The sequence below is a fragment of the Procambarus clarkii genome, chromosome 78 (assembly GCF_040958095.1).
Source record: "Procambarus clarkii isolate CNS0578487 chromosome 78, FALCON_Pclarkii_2.0, whole genome shotgun sequence".
NCBI classification, from domain to species: domain Eukaryota; kingdom Metazoa; phylum Arthropoda; class Malacostraca; order Decapoda; family Cambaridae; genus Procambarus; species Procambarus clarkii.
In genome coordinates, this window is record NC_091227.1 from 17,784,106 (window position 1) to 17,806,351 (window position 22,246).

Sequence of the window (22,246 nt, forward strand, 5' to 3'; positions counted from 1 at the left end):
GAACGTGTTACCAACCACCAAGACGACCCGACCTTTCCCTGGCCCACATTAGAATAAGTAGACCAGTCTATTTTCTAGGAGATTTGAATGCAAAACAGACAGCCCTCGGACACGGAAGAAACAACTCGACAGACGCCATAGTATAATAAAGAACACCAATTTAATAAATATCAACCTTAACTGCCCAATTTAAGCCACACACGGCCAGTGGCAACAGCCTAGTGGACCAAACTCTCACAAGTCAAGCCTGGCCTCGGGCCGGGCTTGGGCAGTAGAAGAGCTCCCAGAACCCCATCAACCAGGTATCAACCAGTGGCAAACCAATATACTAACAACCACCATTTCCTCAATACCCTGACAGAATGAGCCCCAGTAAGCACAAGTGAACACAAACCAATATCAACAAAGGCGATACAAAGCACCCTTGCAAGACTCCAGTATATAATAATCGGAAAGGATTGCAAGACAGCGCAGAGGACATCACTCTCACACAGTTGAGAGGTCGGGACACACGCAGCATAAACACAGAACTAAACAGATAAACACCATTAGCAATGCATGGACGGCAGCCACTCGCATGACCCTCTAGCATCTCTTAAACTCTCAACACTGCAAACCAGATATAACAATCTCCAGCAACTGATGTAATGACTGGGTTCTTATGGAAACCTGGTTATCTTGAGGTTATCTTGAGATGATTTCGGGGCTTTAGTGTCCCCGCGGCCCGGTCCTCAACCAGGCCTCCACCCCCAGGAAGCAGCCCGTGACAGCTGACTAACACCCAGGTACCTCTATTTTACTGCTAGGTAACAGGGGCATAGGGTGAAAGAAACTCTGCCCATTGTTTCTCGCCGGCGCCTGGGATCCAACCCGGGACCACAGGATCACAAGTCCAGCGTGCTGTCCGCTCGGCCGACCGGCTCCCTTTGCAGTTGCATCTTGCAATAGCTCCACGTTGAATTACCCAAAGACCTAAGAAGAAGATATCGATACGCCAGTGACCGAGATAATGATATGAAGTGATGATCTCTTCCACGATGATATCGCAATCTTGTGTTAGAGGTCGTCGTCCTGCTCAAATGACTTCCGCTAGAGGACGTAGGACGTTAATGGGTCATACACCACATGTATAAATGATCCCCAGGCTGTGAAGCACCACTTTCCTGGAGGTGGTGTCAAGAGTTATTAAGAGAAGGGCAGGGAACTATCATGGAAGCGTCAAGCCATTACGACTATACAGCACGTTGAAGGACTCAGGATAAGGATTTGGGATGGGATGGGGGGTAAGGAATGGTGCCCAACCACTTGGACCATTCATACATACGGTTCCTTTATGTATATGTATCACTGACAACAAAAGCTAAGCGAACAGGGAACTTGTTTCCTACCACTTACAAGGTCACAAAGAAATGTGTGACTACACATTTACAATGCTAAGGAGCATATATATACATCTTCTCTCCTCCATGGACAGGGTTAGAGATCTGTTAGTCATATTGTTCAATGATTTATTGAACAACTAACCACAGAAGATGATTGTAGTGATTTTAAAATGCTAATCTAACCAATCTATGAGTGTAGGGCACTCTCTGAAGATCACTTGCTGATGATCAAGGCCTGGAAGATAATTTGCTACATTTAATAACTTAGACTTTTATGTTACCACTTAAGAGATAACAGGCTGAAAGAGACAACACTATTATTGTCTATAATGAATAAATGGATGGTGGCAGCACTACCCTTCCTTCTCTCTTACGTGTTCTACCATTCCATCGTAGTTCTTTCTCCACTTTCCCTTTTACTCTCACCTCCTCAGCTTCTTTGATTAACGTCTTCTCTTCTCCCCTCTCTCCTCTTTTATCTTACCTCTCTCCCTCTCTCTCTCTCTCTCTCTCTCTCTCTCTCTCTCTCTCTCTCTCTCTCTCTCTCTCTCTCTCTCTCTCTCTCTCTCTCTCTCTCTCTCTCTCTCTCTCTCTCTCTCTCTCTAAATATTCCCAAGTGCCCCAGTTTAATGGGACGAGGATGATCCCACTTCCCTGTGCCTAGTTATGAACAACCCATCACTCCCAATCTTGAGGAACAACGACAATAGTTACCAGGATGAGTAAGACTACTGATGAGTAAGCCTGCTGGTGGGTAAGACTACTCATGATGAGTCAAGAGTGAAGATGTAAAGTGGAAGTTTTCAGAACCTGTCCTCCTACTAGAACGTCATATTTCGACGTATACTCTACCTAAAGCCAAAAATTGTCGCACTAGAAACTGCTAGTGGAACTGACGTACTGTCCCGTTTTCTGTTCGTGGGTCCTCTGGTAGGTTAGGATAAGGGCACTTCAGTACGACTGTTTCTTGACGTTGGGGATGCTGGCGAGAACGGCTTGGTGAGTGTCTTGCTCCTTCCTTGTTTGTAAATGATTATGGAAGATATCCGTCCCACCCTTACCCTACCAGCCGCGTCCAACAGCCTGGTTGATCAGTCCAGCAAGCAGGAGGCCTGGTAGACGACCGGGCCGCGGGGACGCTAAGCCCCGGAAGCACCTCAAGGTAACCATCCCATCCCTTTATGGTTAGTGGAACTACCCACTATAGGAGACTTAGTGGAACTAGTAATTATAGAAGACTTAGTGGAACCAGCCACTATAGGAGACTTAGTGGAACCAGCCACTATAGCAGACTTAGTGGAACTAGCCACTATAGCAGACTTAGTGGAACTAGCCACTATAGCAGACTTAGTGGAACTAGCCACTATAGCAGACTTAGTGGAACTAGTCACTATAGGAGACTTAGTGGAACTAGCCACTATAGGAGACTTAGTGGAACTAGCCACTATAGGAGACTTAGTGGAACTAGTCACTATAGGAAACTTAGTGGAACTAGCCACTATAGGAGACTTAGTGGAACTAGCCACTATAGGAGACTTAGTGGAACTAGCCACTATAGCAGTCTTAGTGGAACTAGCCACTATAGGAGACTTAGTGGAACTAGTCACTATAGGAAACTTAGTGGAACTAGCCACTATAGGAGACTTAGTGGAACTAGCCACTATAGGAGACTTAGTGGAACTAGCCACTATAGGAGTCTTAGTGGAACTAGCCACTATAGGAGACTTAGTGGAACTAGCCACTATAGCAGTCTTAGTGGAACTAGCCACTATAGGAGACTTAGTGGAACTAGCCACTATAGCAGTCTTAGTGGAACTAGTCACTAGGAAAATGTGTTGGAAATTGAAATAAGTTTAATGAGGTATAAATACAGACAGAGATAAATAAAGGGCAGAGATCTTATATTCCATTTGACCCTTCACGTGGAAATAATTACCAGGAATGAGCTGAAGCTCACAATATTATTAATTTTATGGCGTGAGTTAGGAAGCAGCTTTCATAATGAAATAAAAATGGCATAGAAAGAAGAGAAGAAGGTAGATAAAAAAATAAATATTTCAAAATTTTCAGAGGCAAATTGTGCTGTTTTCAATTAGTCTTTAAAAGGGCAAAAATGAGCTCGTGTATCTCGCTATTACAAGGTAAATGATTGTATATATTATCATTTATGTCTCTCTTTTTGTAATGTAACTAAATCATTGTATTTATAATGCTTGCGTTTAGTATTGTATTTTGTTCATGTATTGTATAATTGGTCTTGGGTTTGTTCATTATAATTATGTGTTTTGTTATTGTTCTTATCTGTATTAATCTTGAACTTGATTTTTTAACTAATTTAAAACTGATAAAAAAAAAATCTTCTGACTGTCGCTTGTAAGTGTTGACAGCCAGATCATCACAAGCTGGTAGATCAAGATGCTGAATACAATTGTACTGAGAACTCCTTGCGGTACTTTAAAGTTTTACCCAAGTCTTGGAAGACAAGAGGAGGAGGTGGAGATGGGGATGTTGGTGATCAAGCAGGCTGTAGTTGCATGATTCTCTGTAATTTGACTTTGCCATTATTGGCACATCCCCCCTCCCCCCTCCCTACCTAATTTTTGCTGGTTGATACCTGACTGATACCTTGTTGATACCTGGTTGATGGGGTTCTGGGAGTTCTTCTACTCCCCAAGCCCGGCCCGAGGCCAGGCTTGACTTGTGAGAGTTTGGTCCACCAGGCTGTTGCTTGGAGCGGCCCGCAGGCCCACATATACCTGGTTGATGGGGTTCTGGGAGGTCTTCTACTCCCCAAGTCCGGCCCGAGACCAGGCTCGACTTGTGAGAGTTTGGTCCACCAGGCTGTTGCTTGGAGCGGCCCGCAGGCCCACATACGCACCACAGCCCGGTTGGTCACTCTCTTAATCCTCCTGCTCCATTTCCCTTTCATCTCAGCGGCATGTCGTGCATCCCCATTCGCTTTATTTAGCAATTTCCTCTCCGCTAATGAAGCTGCATCTGGCGCCTTGTTCCTTGCCAGGGTTCCCTCCCTGACCTTTATCACAGGCGTCCCCAACTATAAATTATGACCGTGCTTGTTGGCGTCACCTTACGGCGGTTCTCCCGGCGTATGAAGCTGCCGTACGCCACTCTGGTGCAAATTACGCCCTTAAACACGGATCGAGGAACATGATCTTGGGTTAATTAAGGTCACAACTTGTGTTTTTTTGTGAGTTGGTAACGCGACGTTTGGGGTCGTTGTTGGGTGGTGTTGCTGGCAGCTGGCGGGCTGTTCAACTAGACCATTACTCCCTCCGTACCGCACAAGACGACGAGTACAACAAGGCCATGCTAGAGGGCCAACGCGGCCTCCACCATGGCCCAGACCTCCACCATGGTCCAGACCTCCACCATGGCCCAGACCTCCACCATGGCCCAGACCTCCACCATGGCCCAGACCTCCACCATGGCCCAGACCTCCACCATGGCCCAGACCTCCACCATGGGCCAGACCTCCACCATGGCCCAGACCTTCACCATGGCTCACACCTCCACCATGGGCCAGACAGAGACCCAAACAAACTGCCCCGTGCAGCCTCCACTGGCCGCTGGAGCGCCTCCGCCTCATTAACCACCACAACCAAGGGTGCTCTACTACCCCCAACACTCACACAAAATGATTGGTATTTGGCCATTAGAGCAGTTTACGAGGGGAACTTCTTGAGTGTGTCGACTGCCGGTGAACCGAAGCTACGATGTATCGACCTTTGATGGCTCACAGCCCCCCCTGCCCCCCCTGCCCCCCCTGCCCCCCCCTGCCCCCCCCTGCCCCCCCCCTGCCCCCCCCTGCCCCCCCTGCCCCCCCCCCACACCTCACCATGGCTGCTTGATTTTTATGGAGTTATTTCATTTCATTTTGGCCAAGACGACGTTTTTGTTGGATTCGAATTATTTCCAGGGACACGAAATGTTTTTCTGCGTGTAGAGACTGGATGATGTTGAGTCGCAGGCAGGCTGGCAGACAGGCAGGCAGGCAGGCTGGCAGGCAGGCTGGCAGGCAGGCTGGCAGGCAGGCAGGCAGGCAGGCTGGCAGGCAGGCAGGCAGGCAGGCAGGCAGGCAGGCAGGCAGGAAAGCCAGGCACACACACACACACACACACACACACACACACACACACACACACACACACACACACACACACACACACACACACACACACACACACACTGAATACCAAACTTGGAAAATAGCATCAAAGTATCAAAATTGCAATCGCAAATTTAAGTTGCAAAAATATGAAAATGACATTCATGAAATATGAACATTTTTGCAGATAAGATAATAAAGATTCAAGCTACGAGGGTCCTAAGGTACAGCACTAACACATGTGGTGCGTGGTGGGGGCCTGAAACATGTTTTGTACCTGAATAGGGTTCTGTGAGTTGTTCTACTCCCCCAAGCCCGGCCGTGCTTGGTCCAACAGGCTGATGGAGCTTGGAGCAGCCCGCAGGCCCACATATCCACAGCCTGGTTGGTCCGGCACTTCCTGAAGCCCTCACCTCACTCCTCAACTCACTGTCAACTCATACAACCCAAGCCACCCTAAGCCACATACAGCCATCCATCAAACTTCACTCTTTATTCAACCACTCGTCTGTTCTCCAAACAGACGAGTGGTTGGCATATTCTCCAAGCCACCACTGGTATAGTCACCAAGCCACCACTGGTATAGTCACCAAGCCAGCCTAACCCATACTGGTGTGGTGTGTGTGTGTGTCTATACCAAACCAGGCCACCACACGGGGTAATGATGACATCTTACCTCTCATTAACGCCACACTCCACAAACCACAAATGAACTAGAGTCATTGGAGAAAGATACGGACGTTGTACGTTAACAGTGAAGGCTCACACCTGTTCAACACAACAATTGGGATGCCATTGAGAGAGGTGCAGAGCCTGGTAGGTCCTCCGCCTGGCACATGGGAAAGGTAGTTACGCTAGACACCTCAACTTCCTTGTATGACAATAGATGTACTAACGTTTAGGCCATAAGATGCCTCCATCTCAGAACATTATAGTGTAAGCCAGACTCGTTTCTCACTGCATGGGTAAGCCAGCTAGAATGTCACACGTCTCAGCTGTCTTGGCTAGAACAACACGTGGAGTTGTTTGGTGTGTGTGGACTGGACAGTTCTGGCACCAGTTCTTCAGGAACCCCGCACCTTCAGCGTGTAAGCCAGAGGGCTTCACTCACCACTCCTGCCTGTTATAAACTGGTCACCTCATCCACACGACAGTTAACTCAGTTCTCCTCGCTCCAGTAACTTAACTCTCCAAATATATACTGTAAGAACATATGTTCAACACCATCTATGGTGTTAATTACAAGCCATAGATGGTGTTGAAGCCATTCAACACCATCCAAGTCATTCTAATAAGCCTTGGTGTAACGTGGGTTTGTCAGAACTTGGGCTGAACTGTGGTGTGTTGTGTTGTTGCCTCATTGGTAGGTTGTGCAAGCCCTTGCACAACCTTAAGCCCTTGCACAACCTTAAGCCCTTGCACAACCTTAAGCCCTTGCACAACCTTAACCCCTTGCACAACCTTAAGCCCTTAGGGTCTTACCTGCTGGAAAACGATGTTCTTAACTTAATTAAATTCATATTTTTTATGTAAATATACAGGAATTGCTTTTGTAAAAGTTTTCAACATGAACTTTTAGAATTTGACTTTCTGATGATTTACACGTAGTATTAAGCATAGAATTGCTATACCTTTAAGCATAGTATTAACATTGAGGCATTGCCAAGAACATTTAATTACAGCAGTTAACCTTAGATAACGTAATGACGAACATAGCTACAAAAAACAGAAGCACAGAAAATAAAAGCCATAATACACTACACAGCGCGTCTCCCCAGCTCTACAAGGAACAGACTCCCTCTGAACAAACAGCTGGTGTAGCAGGGATTCGACTCCGACAGGATTTAGAACGCTTGTCAACAAGCCGTCTCTCCATGGCGGTAATTCCTTAATAACATCAAAGTGCTTCACCTGAGGTATCCCTCTCTCTCTCTGTCTCTGTCTCTCTCTCTCTCTCTCTCTCTCTCTCTCTCTCTCTCTCTCTCTCTCTCTCTCTCTCTCTCTCTCTCTCTCTCTCTCTCTCTCTCTCTCTCTCTCTCTCTCTCTCTCTCTCTCTCTCTATCTCTCTCTATCTCTCTATCTCTCTCTCTCTCTCTCTCTCTCTCTCTCTCTCTCTTCTCTCTCTCTCTCTCTCTCTCTCTCTCTCTCTCTCTCTCTCTCTCTCTCTCTCTCTCTCTCTCTCTCTCTCTCTCTCTCTCTCTCTCTCTCTCTCTCTCTCTCCTCTGCCATCCGCTGATATTCTTTCCCTGTGTGCCTTATACTCCTGTATTCGCATCACTCATCTTCTGTTTCTACAATGTCTCTCAGGTGGACACAATCTCTCAGGTAGTGGTCAAGGCAGTGGTCAAGGCAGTGGTCAAGGCGGTAGTCAAGGTAGTCGTCAGTCAAGACAGTGGCCACCAAGCCAGTGGCCACCAAGCCATAGCCAGTGGCCACCAAGCCATAGCCAGTGGCCACCAAGCCATAGCCAGTGGCCACCAAGCCATAGCCAGTGGCCACCAAGCCATAGCCAGTGGCCACCAAGCCATAGCCAGTGGCCACCAAGCCATAGCCAGTGGCCACCAAGCCATAGCCAGTGGCCACTGGCATCGAAACCAATTTGAGTGGTTACTGAAATTGGGCCTGGGTGGTTAATATATATGCCTCACCCTTCTTACCCCATTCCCTCATTCTTACCGTCTTTCATTCCCTGCTTCCTAAGAATACGCTTCTTGACTAGTCACCAGTCCTACATTGCAGTAGGCCTATACTGACTAATCACAGGTGAAGTAAACCTGTCTGGGGCTTAGCCCCACCATGGACATATTTCATATACCTTTGAGTGCTAATTTCAGGTCAATTGTATGTCTTGTGGCAAGGTAAAGGCTAACAATATTCGCCTGTGAGAGATGGCAACACGGACTCATTTCCCGCAAAAATCCTATATGGTCATTTAATTTCCGCCCAAATCCCTCAGGGTATTGCGTCATTTCTGGTCCAAACCTGCACTGATATTTCCATCCAAAATCCCTCATGGTCTCACTCACACCCACTCTCATCTCCTCTCAACTCGTCTTTAAGAACAAAATATAAATTATCATTTGCGTCTTTCATTCTCTGCCAAGTTTCCGACCAAAATTCAGACCGTCTGTTTGTTGTCAACGTCCCGTCGCCGCAGGGGAGACGGGGCCCGTCACCCAGAGAGAGAGAGAGTGACACACTGACCTGTATAAGCCTTCAGTGCCCCGACACTTCAGGGAACAAATGTTCACTTACAGACACTTTGATCAGCTTAAACAAACACGACCAATTAATGAATGTTTAATTCAAATACTGCCAGACAAATCGGCTTTAGAAATGCACACACTCTCTTCCTCTTTCACGAATTTGGCCCACTGAACTATACACTTTTTGTTGTTTTAGTGGAGAGCCCTGTTTGTGTGTTCACCTAGTTGTGTTCACCTAGTTGTGTTCACCTAGTTGTGTTTGCGGGGGTTGAGCTTTGCTCTTTCGGCCCGCCTTTCAACTGTCAATCAACTGTTTACTAACTACTTTTTTTCTCTCCACACCACACACACCCCAGGAAGCAGCCCGTGACAGCTGACTAACTAGCAGGTACCTATTTACTGCTAGGTAACAGGGGAATTCAGGGTGAAAGAAACTTTGCCCATTTGTTTCTGCCTGGTGCGGGAATCGAACCCGCGCCACAGAATTACGAGTCCTGCGCGCTATCCACCAGGCTACGAGGCCCCCATAGTGTTGTGTGTTGCTGTTTTTGTTGGTGCTTTTCTCAGGCCAGAAATCTCCCTATGACAGGGAAATAATATACATGAAATCTCCCTACCAAGCTTCCTTTAGTAATACAGCGCTTATTAAACTCGTCTTTCATAACACGACGCAAACTGCACCATTCCAAATTTTCATTAACAAATAACAGTTCCTTAACGTTAAAAATAAATCCCGCATAAAAAAAATACAACTTGCATTATATTCCTAAATACATTAGTATACATTCTCCAGAAAAATAAATCACTGTAAAACTATTACGTTCGTTTATTGAGATACAAAGTCATCGATTTGCGGACAGCTTTATTCCTTTTTTTGTTATATATATCTTAAGAAAAAGAGGATTTATTTGTTGATTTCTGGTGGTCCAGGAACGCATCTCCCCATTTATAACAGGGCGCCTATGGGAACATCTGCTTCAGAGTTACGAACACCTTTTCTCCTGAATGCATCCCGTTTGTAAACTGGGGACTGGCATATGTGAAAACTTTGGCCCTTGTGGAGACTGAGTTTTACCTGAGAGCGCTCTGAACCTGACCCCGGGATCCAATATTAATCTGACAGCTTCCTACATCCCCTGGTATTAATGACTAACTGGGAGGCTGGGGGTAGCTGGGAGATATGAGGAGAGAGACTTATATGAGGAAAGGAGGATGAAAATATGAGGAAAGGGGAGAGAGAGATATGAGATGAAGTGGGGAGAGAACTGTGGGGAAGGAGAAGGGAGGGAGATAGGAGAAGACGGGTTAGTATGAGGAGAAGGGAGTAGAGAGATGTGAGAGGTGAGGGAGAGAAAGAGAGCTTAGGACGGGTGAAAAAAATCTATGGTATGCCACCAGACTTGTACCAGAGCTGAGAGGCACTGGAAAAGGCAAGAAACAAGGGAGACATGATTACAACCTACAAAATACTCGATGTAGGCGACAAAAATGAAGCGACACTGGAAGAACTTAAGCATCAAGGTAGAAAAAAAATAAACTATTGTGTAAAATAGTGGAGATAAACTCCATGGACGGGTTCCGACCTGAACATGGTTCCAGGACTAACCCATCCTGCGAGATGGGGACTTGTAGTATCACTGCTATCTTATTCACTCTTGTGTTGATGATATCCTCATAATGCACCCGGAGTCTGTCAGTACAGACTACTCATCACATGCCTCTGTATGACTAACCATCCTGTGTGATGAGGATTTTTAGCATCGCGTAACTAGCTTTTTGACAGACTGTACTGCTCTTTATATAGTCCAGGGCAGATGTGCCTAAATGTGTGTTAACCAGAGAGGGAAATTCATGTGGGACTTGCCTGCTGGATCTGTGTCTAAAGCATTAGACAACGTCCAGCACTCTACACACAGGATAGTTCGAATGTTGTCTTCTAGATTGTCAAACATTTAAGGCAATACGAAATTGTTGTATGCAAGCATTTAAGACAATACAAGATTGTCTCCCTGTGTCAGGCAGGGGAGGGGGGTGTACCAGGGAGGGTGCTACACTGTGTCAGGCAGGAGGGCAAAGATGTACAGGTTTCGTAGATGGACACGTCGTCAATGATTGATAAGCACTGGCCATGGTGTGAGAAGTAGAGTCTAGACGATGTTATCAAGTGTGAGAGTTGATAAAGCTTTTATGAGAGATGTGTTGTGTTTTGAACCTGTTCTTGGCTCCTAGCTTCTTGACCTCCTTCTCCTTATTTTGTGCCCTGGTGGGGTCAGGGCCAGGGGTCGCAAGTGGTGGGGTCAGGGCCAGGGGTCGCAAATGATGGGGTCAGGGCCAGGGGTCGCAAGTGGTGGGGTCAGGGCCAGGGGTCGCAAGTGGTGGGGTCAGGGCCAGGGGTCGCAAATGGTGGGGTCAGGGCCAGGGGTCGCAAGTGGTGGGGTCAGGGCCAGGGGTCGCAAGTGGTGGAGTCAGGGCCAGGGGTCGCAAGTGGTGGGGTCAGGGCCAGGGGTCGCAAGTGGTGGGGTCAGGGCCAGGGGTCGCAAGTGGTGGGGTCAGGGCCAGGGGTCGCAAGTGGTGGGGTCAGGGCCAGGGGTCGCAAGTGGTGGGGTCAGGGCCAGGGGTCGCAAGTGGTGGAGTCAGGGCCAGGGGTCGCAAGTGGTGGGGTCAGGGCCAGGGGTCGCAAGTGGTGGAGTCAGGGCCAGGGGTCGCAAGTGGTGGGGTCAGGGCCAGGGGTCGCAAATGGTGGGGTCAGGGCCAGGGGTCACAAGTGGTGGGACGAAAACGAGGGGTCATAAGCTGGGACTTACTTGATTGTCTCAAGTGAACAGTTTATCAAACGTTCACCAAACCCTTACACCTACGTTTTCTCGCGAGGGCCAAGTGAGGGAATCTTTTAAGGACAGTATTATTCTGCTGATACTTGTAATGTCTCTCAGGTGGACACAATCTCTCAGGTAGTGGTCAAGGCAGTGGTCAAGGCAGTGGTCAAGGCGGTAGTCAAGGTAGTCGTCAGTCAAGACAGTGTCCATCACTTTACAGATTCTGGAGCCCCGTGTTCTCAAATGCTGTTTCCGTCCGGAAAATCTTGAAGTGTATTTATATCCAAGACGAACTCTCGCAATTACAGATGACTCTTAAAGGAGTCTTAGATATGAAGCATTCAATATGGTGTCCCTGAGTGCCCTCAAGAGCCAGCACATCTGCTCGGCCATTCCCACAGTCTCCAGCGTGGGAGGAAGTCCACAAGAACCTGATCACTCTTCCCTGATTGGTTAGTATTTTCACAGCTCTGATCTCAGCGGATGACCCTCAGGGTTTTCTGTCCTAAGGCTTCCTAGTGTGGCTTTTACATCAACGGAGATCACGGCGCCTTTTGTGGTTCTATTCAGGTATCTGAGTGTTGTAACAATGGTAGTTAGTGCTTGTGTTAGTCCATTAGTTAGCTCTGCTTGTGTTAGTCCATTAGTTAGCTCTGCTTGTGTTAGTCCATTAGTTAGCTCTGCTTGTGTTAGTCCATTAGTTAGCTCTGCTTGTGTTAGCCCATTAGTTAGCTCTGCTTGTGTTAGCCCATTAGTTAGCTCTGCTTGTGCTGGTCCATTAGTTAGCTCTGCTTGTGTTAGTCCATTAGTTAGCTCTGCTTGTGTTAGTCCATTAGTTAGCTCTGCTTGTGCTAGTCCATTAGTTAGCTCTGCTTGTGTTAGCCCATTAGTTAGCTCTGCTTGTGCTGGTGTTAGTCCATTAGTTAGCTCTGCTTGTGTTAGTCCATTAGTTAGCTCTGCTTGTGTTAGTCCATTAGTTAGCTCTGCTTGTGTTAGTCCATTAGTTAGCTCTGCATGTGTTAGCCCATTAGTTAGCTCTGCTTGTGTTGAGGAAGCATAGTTCTTAATATGTGATAATTCTTCATTAGCGGGTTTGAAAAACATTGGTAATTATTCTGCACGGTGTTCCAGCTCTGCCATTAGTGGGGAAGCAGAACCATCAATGTAGGTTTGATCTAATTTATTTTCTGTTTATAAAATATGTCAACATTTTATCTCTTGCGATATATTAACAAAAAGAGGTGTGTCTTATGATGCACAATCTGGTTCTTCCACAACATGAACAACACAAAAACTACATGACCCTCAGCAACACCTCCACCACAACACCACCACCACCACAACACCACCACAACACCACCACCACCACCACAACATAACCACCACAACACAACCACCATAACACAACCACCACCACCACCACCACAACACAACCACCACCAACAACCACCACAACCACCACAACACCACCACAACACAACCACCACCAACAACCACCACAACACCACCACAACAAAACAAATCTGCCTAATATAACTGCCCCATCCGGCCGTGGAATACAAACACTTAATACACCGATATAAACCCACGTATCATCTTATCAAAGAAATCTTGATTACCAATTCCACTTCTCTTAAGAAAACGGGCGGCGGGCCTGGCTAAAAGACAAGCCAATCTCGCTTCCCTTCAAAGAAACGTGCTGTGGCATCCCAATCCCTGGGATGTCTCCGGCCCCTTGTGTCACTGTGGGACCTGGCCAATCAAAACTTAGCCCTCGCGTGACGGAGGGAAATGATTGGCCAGCTCCGGGGGACATGAGAGGAATTAGCGAGGCATTGGATGAGCCACGACAAGAGGAGAAGGCTAATGAGTGTTTGATAATTAAATCAATCTGCATCGTTGTTCGTGACGATGCGGGGGGGAGGAAGGGGGGGAGGGGGGAGACATAAAGAGGAAGGGAGGGAGAAAGGGGGGAGAGGAAAGTACAGGGGGATAAAAAGAAAACAATTAAAGAATGGGGGAGTAGGAAAAATATGTGGAAAAACTGAACAGTGACTTGGATGGCGAGGAAGTAGATCGCAGAGCAAAAAACAATTTTTTTTTTATTTTTATTATTTTCTACTACAGACGTGGCCACACATTTACAATGCTAACAATGTATCATCAAGTGTTCCAGTATTCATAGAGTATTTACAGAGTTCAGCATACCTTAGCCCAGGAGGGCGAAAGTTAGTCAATATGGGACATTCTACAATATAATGTTCAAGGGAGTGCACGTTTTCTCTTTCACAAAGTTGACACATGGTGTATTGGACACTTTCACTAAGTTGACACATGGTGTATTGGACACTTTCACTAAGTTGACACATGGTGTATTCGACACTAACAAAGTTGACACATGGTGTATTCGACACTAACAAAGTTGACACATGGTGTATTGGACACTTTCACTAAGTTGACACACATGGTGTATTCGACACTAACAAAGTTGACACATGGTGTATTCGACACTAACAAAGTTGACACATGGTGTATTCGACACTAACAAAGTTGACACATGGTGTATTGAACATTTGGGTTTTGAGAGAGCTGCCAGATACGTCTATATCTCAGGCGTATTCTGGCCACTATAACATTAGTTCGATTAGTTATTAGTTCCAAAAGTAGAAGTACAAGGGCGAGAAGATGGAGGATAATGTGAGAGATGGTAGAGGAGCCGGGAGGGCCACGGAAGCCACGGAATGTTGTCAGTGCCGGCGGCGGTGGTGGTGATAATTAGCCAGAGAAATACAGGTAGAATAGTTATTGCATTAAGCGATTAATGGTTCAGACGGCTGAGACTAGGAGCTGATGATCGATCTTGCAGGAACTTCTTGTTGAGTACATGTAGGTGAGTACACACACACACACACACACACACACACACACACACACACACACACACACACACACACACACACACACACACACACACACACACACACACACACACAGGGGATAGACAGGAGGCACTGAACTACAGGCCAGTGTCCCTAACCTGCATACCATGCAAGCTGATGGAGAAGATTGTGCGAAAAAAACTAGTGGAGCATCTGGAGCGAAGGAACTTTGTAACACAGCATCAACATGGGTTCAGGGATGGCAGGTCCTGCCTCACAGGGTTACTTGAATTCTACGACCAGGCAACAAAAATAAGGCAAGAAAGAGAAGGGTGGGCAGACTGCATATTTTTGGATTGTCAGAAAGCCTTTGATACAGTGCCACACAAGAGGCTAGTGCGAAAGTTGGAGATGCAGGCTGGAGTGAGAGGGAAGGTACTCCGGTGGATAGAGGAATACCTAAGCAACAGGAGACAACGAGTCTGTGTGAGGGGTGAGGTCTCAGATTGGCGAGACGTCACAAGTGGAGTCCCGCAGGGGTCAGTCCTTGGACCTATACTGTTTCTGGTATATGTAAATGATCTCCCAGAGGGTATAGATTCGTTCCTCTCAATGTTTGCCGACGATGCAAAAATTATGAGGAGGATTGAAACAGAGGATGATAGTAGGAGGCTACAAGATGACCTGGATAGACTGAGTGAATGGTCCAACAAATGGCTGTTGAAGTTCAACCCGAGTAAATGCAAAGTAATGAAACTAGGCAGTGGAAACAGGAGGCCAGGCACAGGATACAGAATAGGAGATGAAGTACTTAATGAAACAGACAGAGAGAAAGATCTAGGAGTTGATATCACACCAAACCTGTCTCCTGAAGCCCACATAAAGAGAATAACGTCTGCGGCATATGCGAGGCTGGCTAACATCAGAACGGCGTTCAGGAACCTGTGTAAGGAATCATTCAGAATCTTGTACACCACATATGTAAGACCAATCCTGGAGTATGCGGCCCCAGCATGGAGCCCGTACCTTGTCAAGCACAAGACGAAGCTGGAAAAAGTCCAAAGGTATGCTACTAGACTAGTCCCAGAACTAAGAGGCATGAGTTATGAGGAAAGGCTGCGGGAAATGCACCTCACGACACTGGAAGACAGAAGAGTAAGGGGGGACATGATCACAACCTACAAAATCCTCAGGGGAATCGACCGGGTAAACAAGGACGAACTTTTCAACACTGGTGGGACGCGAACAAGGGGACACAGGTGGAAGCTGAGTACCCAAATGAGCCACAGAGACGTTAGAAAGAACTTTTTCAGTGTCAGAGTAGTTAGCAAATGGAATGCATTAGGAAGTGATGTGGTGGAGGCTGACTCCATTCACAGTTTCAAATGTAGATATGATAGAGCCCAATAGGCTCAGGAATCTGTACACCAGTTGATTGACGGTTGAGAGGCGGGACCAAAGAGCCAGAGCTCAACCCCCGCAAGCACAATTAGGTGAGTACAATTAGGTGAGTACACACACAGATCCACATAAACTGGAAAAGATGCAACGGCATGCTAAAAAAATGACTTCGGGAGAGGCGTTAAACATGCCAAAACTAGAAGATAGAAGAGAGGTGATATGATCACCACTTACAAAATACTAACAGGAATAGACCAAACTAACAAAGGGGAATTCCTGAAACTAGCAACTTGACGAACACCAAGACACAGATTCAAGCAAAAAAAAAAAAAAAAAAAAAAAAAAACAGAGGTGCTTAAAAAATATTAGAAAACTTTCTTTTGCAAACAGAGTGGTAGACGGTTGGAATAAGTGAGAAGGTGGAGGAGGCCAAAACCGTCAGTAGTTTCCAAGCGTTATACGACAAAGAGTACTGGGAAGACGGGACACCACGAGCATAAGCTCTCATCGTGTAACTAGACTTAGGTAATTACCCACAGAGTACAAATGTGCAGCCAGTGACCTTGGTGCAGGTGTGTAAATATAGCACCAGCAATTAACCTGTCTCTCTCCCCTCCCCCCCCCAGGTGAGTGACGGCTACCGGGGCCTGACGTAGCCGCAGATGCTGCATCTCCCATCCTGCTGGTCGCCATGGTAACATCTCAACGCTCAAGCTACACCTTGTTCTCTCCCCTCAATTGCTTCACCGGAGCGTGGTTCGTGTGGGCGTGTCAACCAGGTATTTACATAATTATATAAATTGTTACATAATTATTACATTATTTCGTGGTTTATATATTTACTTCTTGTGGTTGTAAACAATAGCTTCTAACAAGTTATTGGTTGGCAATGACTGACCACGCAAGGAATTGGCAATATAATTTAGTAAAACAAAACAATTGTGATTTTTTTGGGTTTGTTGAAGGTAAGACTTTCATCCATGTGAATGTCTGCTTCATATTCTTAATGTGTTTGATCGGTCACAGCGAACTGAGAAGAAGTCGGGTATAATAATTAGTTGACATCTTAGATGCCAACTAATCATTATACCTCTATATATATATATATATATATATATATATATATATATATATATATATATATATATATATATATATATATATATATATATATATATATATATATATATAGTGGTGATTATATATATATAATCGTTAATATAATAAAGTCAAGAAATTATATTAACGTTCACAATAAAGCAAGTCTAGAGGTTTCTTGTGTGTGTGTGTGCTATTTGTGGCAGCAGAATCCAGCTGTTAGCTCTTGGACCCCGCCTTTCTAACCGAGAATCTAACCTGAGCCCGTAGGACTACGACCTCCGAGGGCTGTCCACTCAGCCGCGAGGCCCCAGTACTCACCCAATTGTACTTGCGGGGGTTGAGCTTTGGCTCTTTGGCTCCCGCCTTACAACTGTCAATCAACTGGTGTACAGATTCTGGAGCCTATTGGGCTCAAAGAGATCCAGACCATGGGAGAGTTGCTTTTCCAGCACACTTATCAAATAGGATCTATTAAGGACGGCTCTTCCAAGACGCACTAATGCAGACGATCCAGTAAGATAATCAACTTGAAGAACCCTTGGCACAGGGAGCTGTCCTCGGGGGGGCCCTCCCAGACGTCCTGAAGCACCAGGTATCTCATTAAGAATGACACAAATTAAAATTCCCCAAATTTTTATTCGACTTGTGATGAAGATGGAGGAGATTTGTTTTTAAAACAAAAGGAGAGATATGTAGCACGGGAGACCCATGAATGTCCTCACTCCTGCAGTCTTAGACCCATGAATGTCCTCACTCCTGCAGTCATAGACCCCATGAATGTCCTCACTCCTGCAGTCATAGACCCATGAATGTCCTAACTCCTGCAGTCATAGACCCATGAATGTCCTCACTCCTGCAGTCTTAGACCCATGAATGTCCTAACTCCTGCAGTCTTAGACCCATGAATGTCCTAACTCCTGCAGTCATAGACCCATGAATGTCCTAACTCCTGCAGTCATAGACCCATGAATGTCCTCACTCCCTTATGTGTGTGTGTGTGTGTGTGTGAGAGAGAGAGAGAGAGAGAGAGAGAGAGAGAGAGAGAGAGAGAGAGAGAGAGAGAGAGAGAGAGAGAGAGAGAGAGAGAGAGAGAGAGAGAGAGTGAGAGAGAGAGAGAGAGAGAGAGAGAGAGAGAGAGAGAGAGAGAGAGAGAGAGAGAGGGGGGGGGGAAGGTGACCTAGGCTACAGTGTTGTCATTACCACTGAGTATTGACCGTAGAGGAGAGTGTGGGGATCTCCTGCATCAGGTCACCCACTCCACTCCAATTGGCTAATGGTTCTCCTCACATTTATTACCTCCCTGGAATCCCCATATGTTGTTCCTCCAGGTCGGTTGCTCCCATTCCACCTCTTCCATGGGTCATGATTGATTTTTGGTCCCATTCCACCTCTTCCATGGGGTCATGTTTGATTTTTGGTCCCATTCCAACTCTTCCATGGGGTCATGTTTGATATCAAACTTAAAATATTTGACTTATTTAGCGTCTCTGGTGGACACGGACTATGGCAAGGTTAAGGCGTCTTTGGAGGTGAATAAAAATATACGGTCATCCATTTTCAGTTTTTAGGAACTCATCAACTGTCAACCAATACCTGTGAGCCCATCAACTGTCAGCCAACACCTGTGAACTTAACAACTGTCAGCCTTGAACTTCCAGGATGAAAAATCCGTCACCCCAACACCTGTCAGGAAGCCAACAGCTGCCACCCAACACCTTCCATCAACCCAACATCAGCCTGGCAACAGCCAAATAGGATTTACAAAGCAATACAGTTGAGGTAGTTAGGAGCTTGTGGAGTGGTGCTTCTCGCAGCAGGAAATCCCCAACAGGCTCTCACAAACACACTACACACACCCCGTCACCCTGGCACATCAACCCTGGGGAGGGGGGGGTACCATTGATGCCTGGGGGGGGGGGGGGTTGTGATGGGGACATGGGGCCAGATTCACGAAGGAGTTACGCAAGCACTTACGAACGTGTGCATCTTTCCTCAATCTTTGACGGCTTTGGTTACATTTATTAAACAGTTTACAAGCATGAAAACTTCCCAATCAACTGTTGTTATTGTTATAAACAGCCTCCTGGTGCTTCGGAGCTCATTAACTGTTTAATAATTGGAAACAAAGCCGCCAAAGGTCGAGAAAAGATGTACAGGTTCGTAAGTGCTTGCGTAACTACTTCGTGAATCTGGCCCCTGGTTCTCATGGTGAAAGGGGTTAAAGATGGTGATATGTGGGTGATGGTGACAGTAATTGTGGCAATAATGGTTGTGAGGGGATAGTAATGGTGATGATATGGATGGTTAGGATGGTGTTGATGAGGATGGTTAAGGTATTGATGTGGATAATGATAATTCTAAACTGGATAGTTTAGAATTCTAAACTGGATAGTTTAGAATTCTAAACTGGATGGTTTAGAGTTAAGAGACGTGAAGTATGTCACGCAGGCGCTGTGGGGACCTTGGAGGAGGTGTAGGGAAGGGGAGGGGGATGTAGGGAAGGAGGAGGGGGTGTAGGGAAGGAGGGGATGTAGGGAAGGAGGGGGGGGGAGGGGTGAATTTGAAGGAAACTATGTATTGCATCAGTTATACAATGTATGTAATGTAACTATAACCTGAGCTTGTAAAAACATCTTAATCACCTTCAGTGGTTAAGTGCTTAATAATACAGTAGTTTCTATAGCAGCTTCCTTACCCTGTCAGAGTAGGAGAGGCATAAATGTGTGTATATATGTGTATATATGTATGTATGTGTATACACGATATGTGGAAGCTGGTCAGAATTCCAATCACCTTTGTAAACGCACATTAATGACGCTATGTAAAAAGCCACATCGAACACCGTTTATGTAGGACAGACGTAAATCTGTATTTATGTATGCAGGTTAGATTAGCATTTTAAAAGCACTACAATCACCTTCTGTGGTTGATTGTTCAATAAATCACTGAACTATATGTTTAACAGATCTCTCACCCTGTCCTTGGAGGACAGAAGAAAATGTATATATGCTGGTTAGTATTGTAAATGTCTGGCCACGTCTGAGGTAGAAAAATAATAATTGAAAAGTACATTCCTCCCTCCTTGACTACACCTCTCCTCCTCTCTCATTCCCTACACCCCTTCCTCATTCCCACACCGCATTCCGTATAACTACCGGACAAGCAATTACAGCTAAGGGTTGTTTATTAACTGTTATTAATTAGTCATTAAGAATTATTAATTATTCATTAAGGATTATTTATTAGTCATTAACAGCCTCTCGCTAGCGGGAAGGGTTGTTAAGGGAGGTTCTTAATTATTGGTGTAACTGGCTGTTACTGTGTGGATGTGTCTCAATATTGCTCTACTCACCTTATGGTGCTTGCGGAGGGTTGAGCTCCGGCTCTTTGGTCCCAACTGTCAATCAACTGGTCTACAGGTTCCTGAGCCTATTGGGCTCTATCATATCTACACTTGAAACTGTATGAACTTTGCCTCCACCACGGGCCGGTCGGCCGAGCGGACAGCACACTGGACTTGTGATCCTGTGGTCCCGGGTTCGATCCCAGGCGCCGGCGAGAAACAATGGGCATAGTTTCTTTCACCCTGTGCCCCTGTTACCTAGCAGCAAAATAGGTACCTGGGTGTTAGTCAGCTGTCACAGGCTGCTTCCTGAGGGTGGAGGCCTGGTCGAGGACCAGGCCGCGGGGACACTAAAGCCCCGAAATCATCTCAAGATAACCTCAAGATAACCACATCACTCCATAATGCATTCCATCTGTTAACTATCCTGACACAGAAAAAGTTTTTTCTAATGTCTCTAATGGTCATCTGAGTGCTCAGTTTCCACCTGTGTCCCCATTTGCATGTGCACCCTATGTTCAATAAACTGTCTATCCACCCTATCAATTCCTCTGAGAATCTTTTATGTCGTGATCATGTTTCCTCCTAACTCTTTTTTCTTCCAACGACGTGAGGTTCAATTCCAATAGTGTCTCCTCATAGCACATGCCCCTCAGGTCGGGTACCAGTCTAGTGGCATACCTTTGAACCTTCTGTAATTTGTGGACTTGACTAGATATGGGCTCCACGCTGGAGCTGCACACTCCAGGACCGGTCAAACAGTTAATGAGCTCCGAAGCACCAGGAGGCTGTTTATAACAATAACAACAGTTAATTGGCAAGTTTCCAAGCTTGTAAACTGTTAAATAAATGTAACCAAAGCCGTCAAAGTTTGAGGAGAGGTGTACAGGTTCGTAAGTACTTGCGTAACAGCTTCGTGAATCTGGCGTTTAATCCCAGGAGCCGAGGGAAGACCATGATAATATGTTAGAGAAGTCTGCAACTAGTAGGTAAGTGACGGGTCCCACAGGCATTTGGGAGCGTCTCGTGGTACACTAATTTATCAACGTCCTCCCCAGCCAGCATTTAGGGTAAGAAGCGTCGTTAGAGCGTTGAGAGAGTAATTAGGTGTTTTACATTGTTTTAGGGAGAACGAGAGAGACTTTTGGGGACTTTTTAATATTTTTTTTTTAGGTTTTGTGGAGCGAGGGGAGGAAAAGGGTTTTGGGGGTATTTATTCATTGCTTTTGGGGGAGAAGTTTGGGGCATTTATTATTGGGATAATACTTTTGGGAATGTGTCCCAAATGTTCAGTGTTCTCTTTGGTCCCGCCTCTCAACCGTCAATCAACTGATGTACAGATTCCTGAGCCTACTGGACTCTATCATAACACAAGTGTTAAGTCTGCAGACACAAACAATGTTTTCTTCTGTCACGTTAGGGATTCTAATCATCTTATTGATTGGTCTTCTTCTAAAATAATCTTTCCTGCCTCTACACAGACGCCGTCTTGGCTCTGATACACAACCTATCGAGCAGGAACTTTAGTCTTGGCTTTGTTGCTTTTGACTCTTGCCTTTCTCAGTATATACTCAAATGCTCTAAACCTTCCGCTTACAGTTTAGACCTATTGTCTTGTGTATGACCCTCTGTCCTGCGTGACAGTGAATACCAGCATTATCCTCACATTAATAAGACAATCGAAATCCTCAGATTAGGCAAAATTGTAATTAATTTTGTCAATAAAGATGTTAATAATAATAAAAACCTTCTAACAAATGTGACCTAACTTAAACCTACCCCCATTTTTATCTTTATTTTTTCGTTCTTTCACCTCTTATTCTTACGTTCCCATTCTTCCGTTACTCTATTATTGCCCCCAACCCTTCTGTACCCCATTTTTTCTTGTTCTTATCTTCTCCTAGGAATTACCTCCGCCTCCCCTCACTGTTACGTTACGTATGCCCGCGCCTCACTCCCTCCCTTCCCCTCACCCCTGCAGTCTATGACTAG

At 45.9% G+C, this 22,246-nt stretch overlaps 2 protein-coding genes across 5 annotated transcripts in view; one reads left to right on the forward strand and one right to left on the reverse strand.

The window, feature by feature from the left end:
• Positions 1–22,246, forward strand: part of Ddr (discoidin domain-containing receptor 2) — a 642,292-nt gene that overhangs the window by 196,252 nt on the left and 423,794 nt on the right. The gene's annotated exons all lie outside the window — the stretch shown is intronic.
• Positions 11,993–12,634, reverse strand: LOC138357516 (coagulation factor V-like). Its single transcript, XM_069314375.1, has one exon. The coding sequence runs from the start codon at positions 12,632–12,634 to the stop codon at positions 11,993–11,995; it is 642 nt and encodes a 213-aa protein (XP_069170476.1).

Excerpts from the sequence above, each read along its gene's own strand:
- LOC138357516 (XM_069314375.1), bottom strand. The coding sequence starts at position 12,634 with ATGTTTTTCAAACCCGCTAATGAAGAATTATCACATATTAAGAACTAT.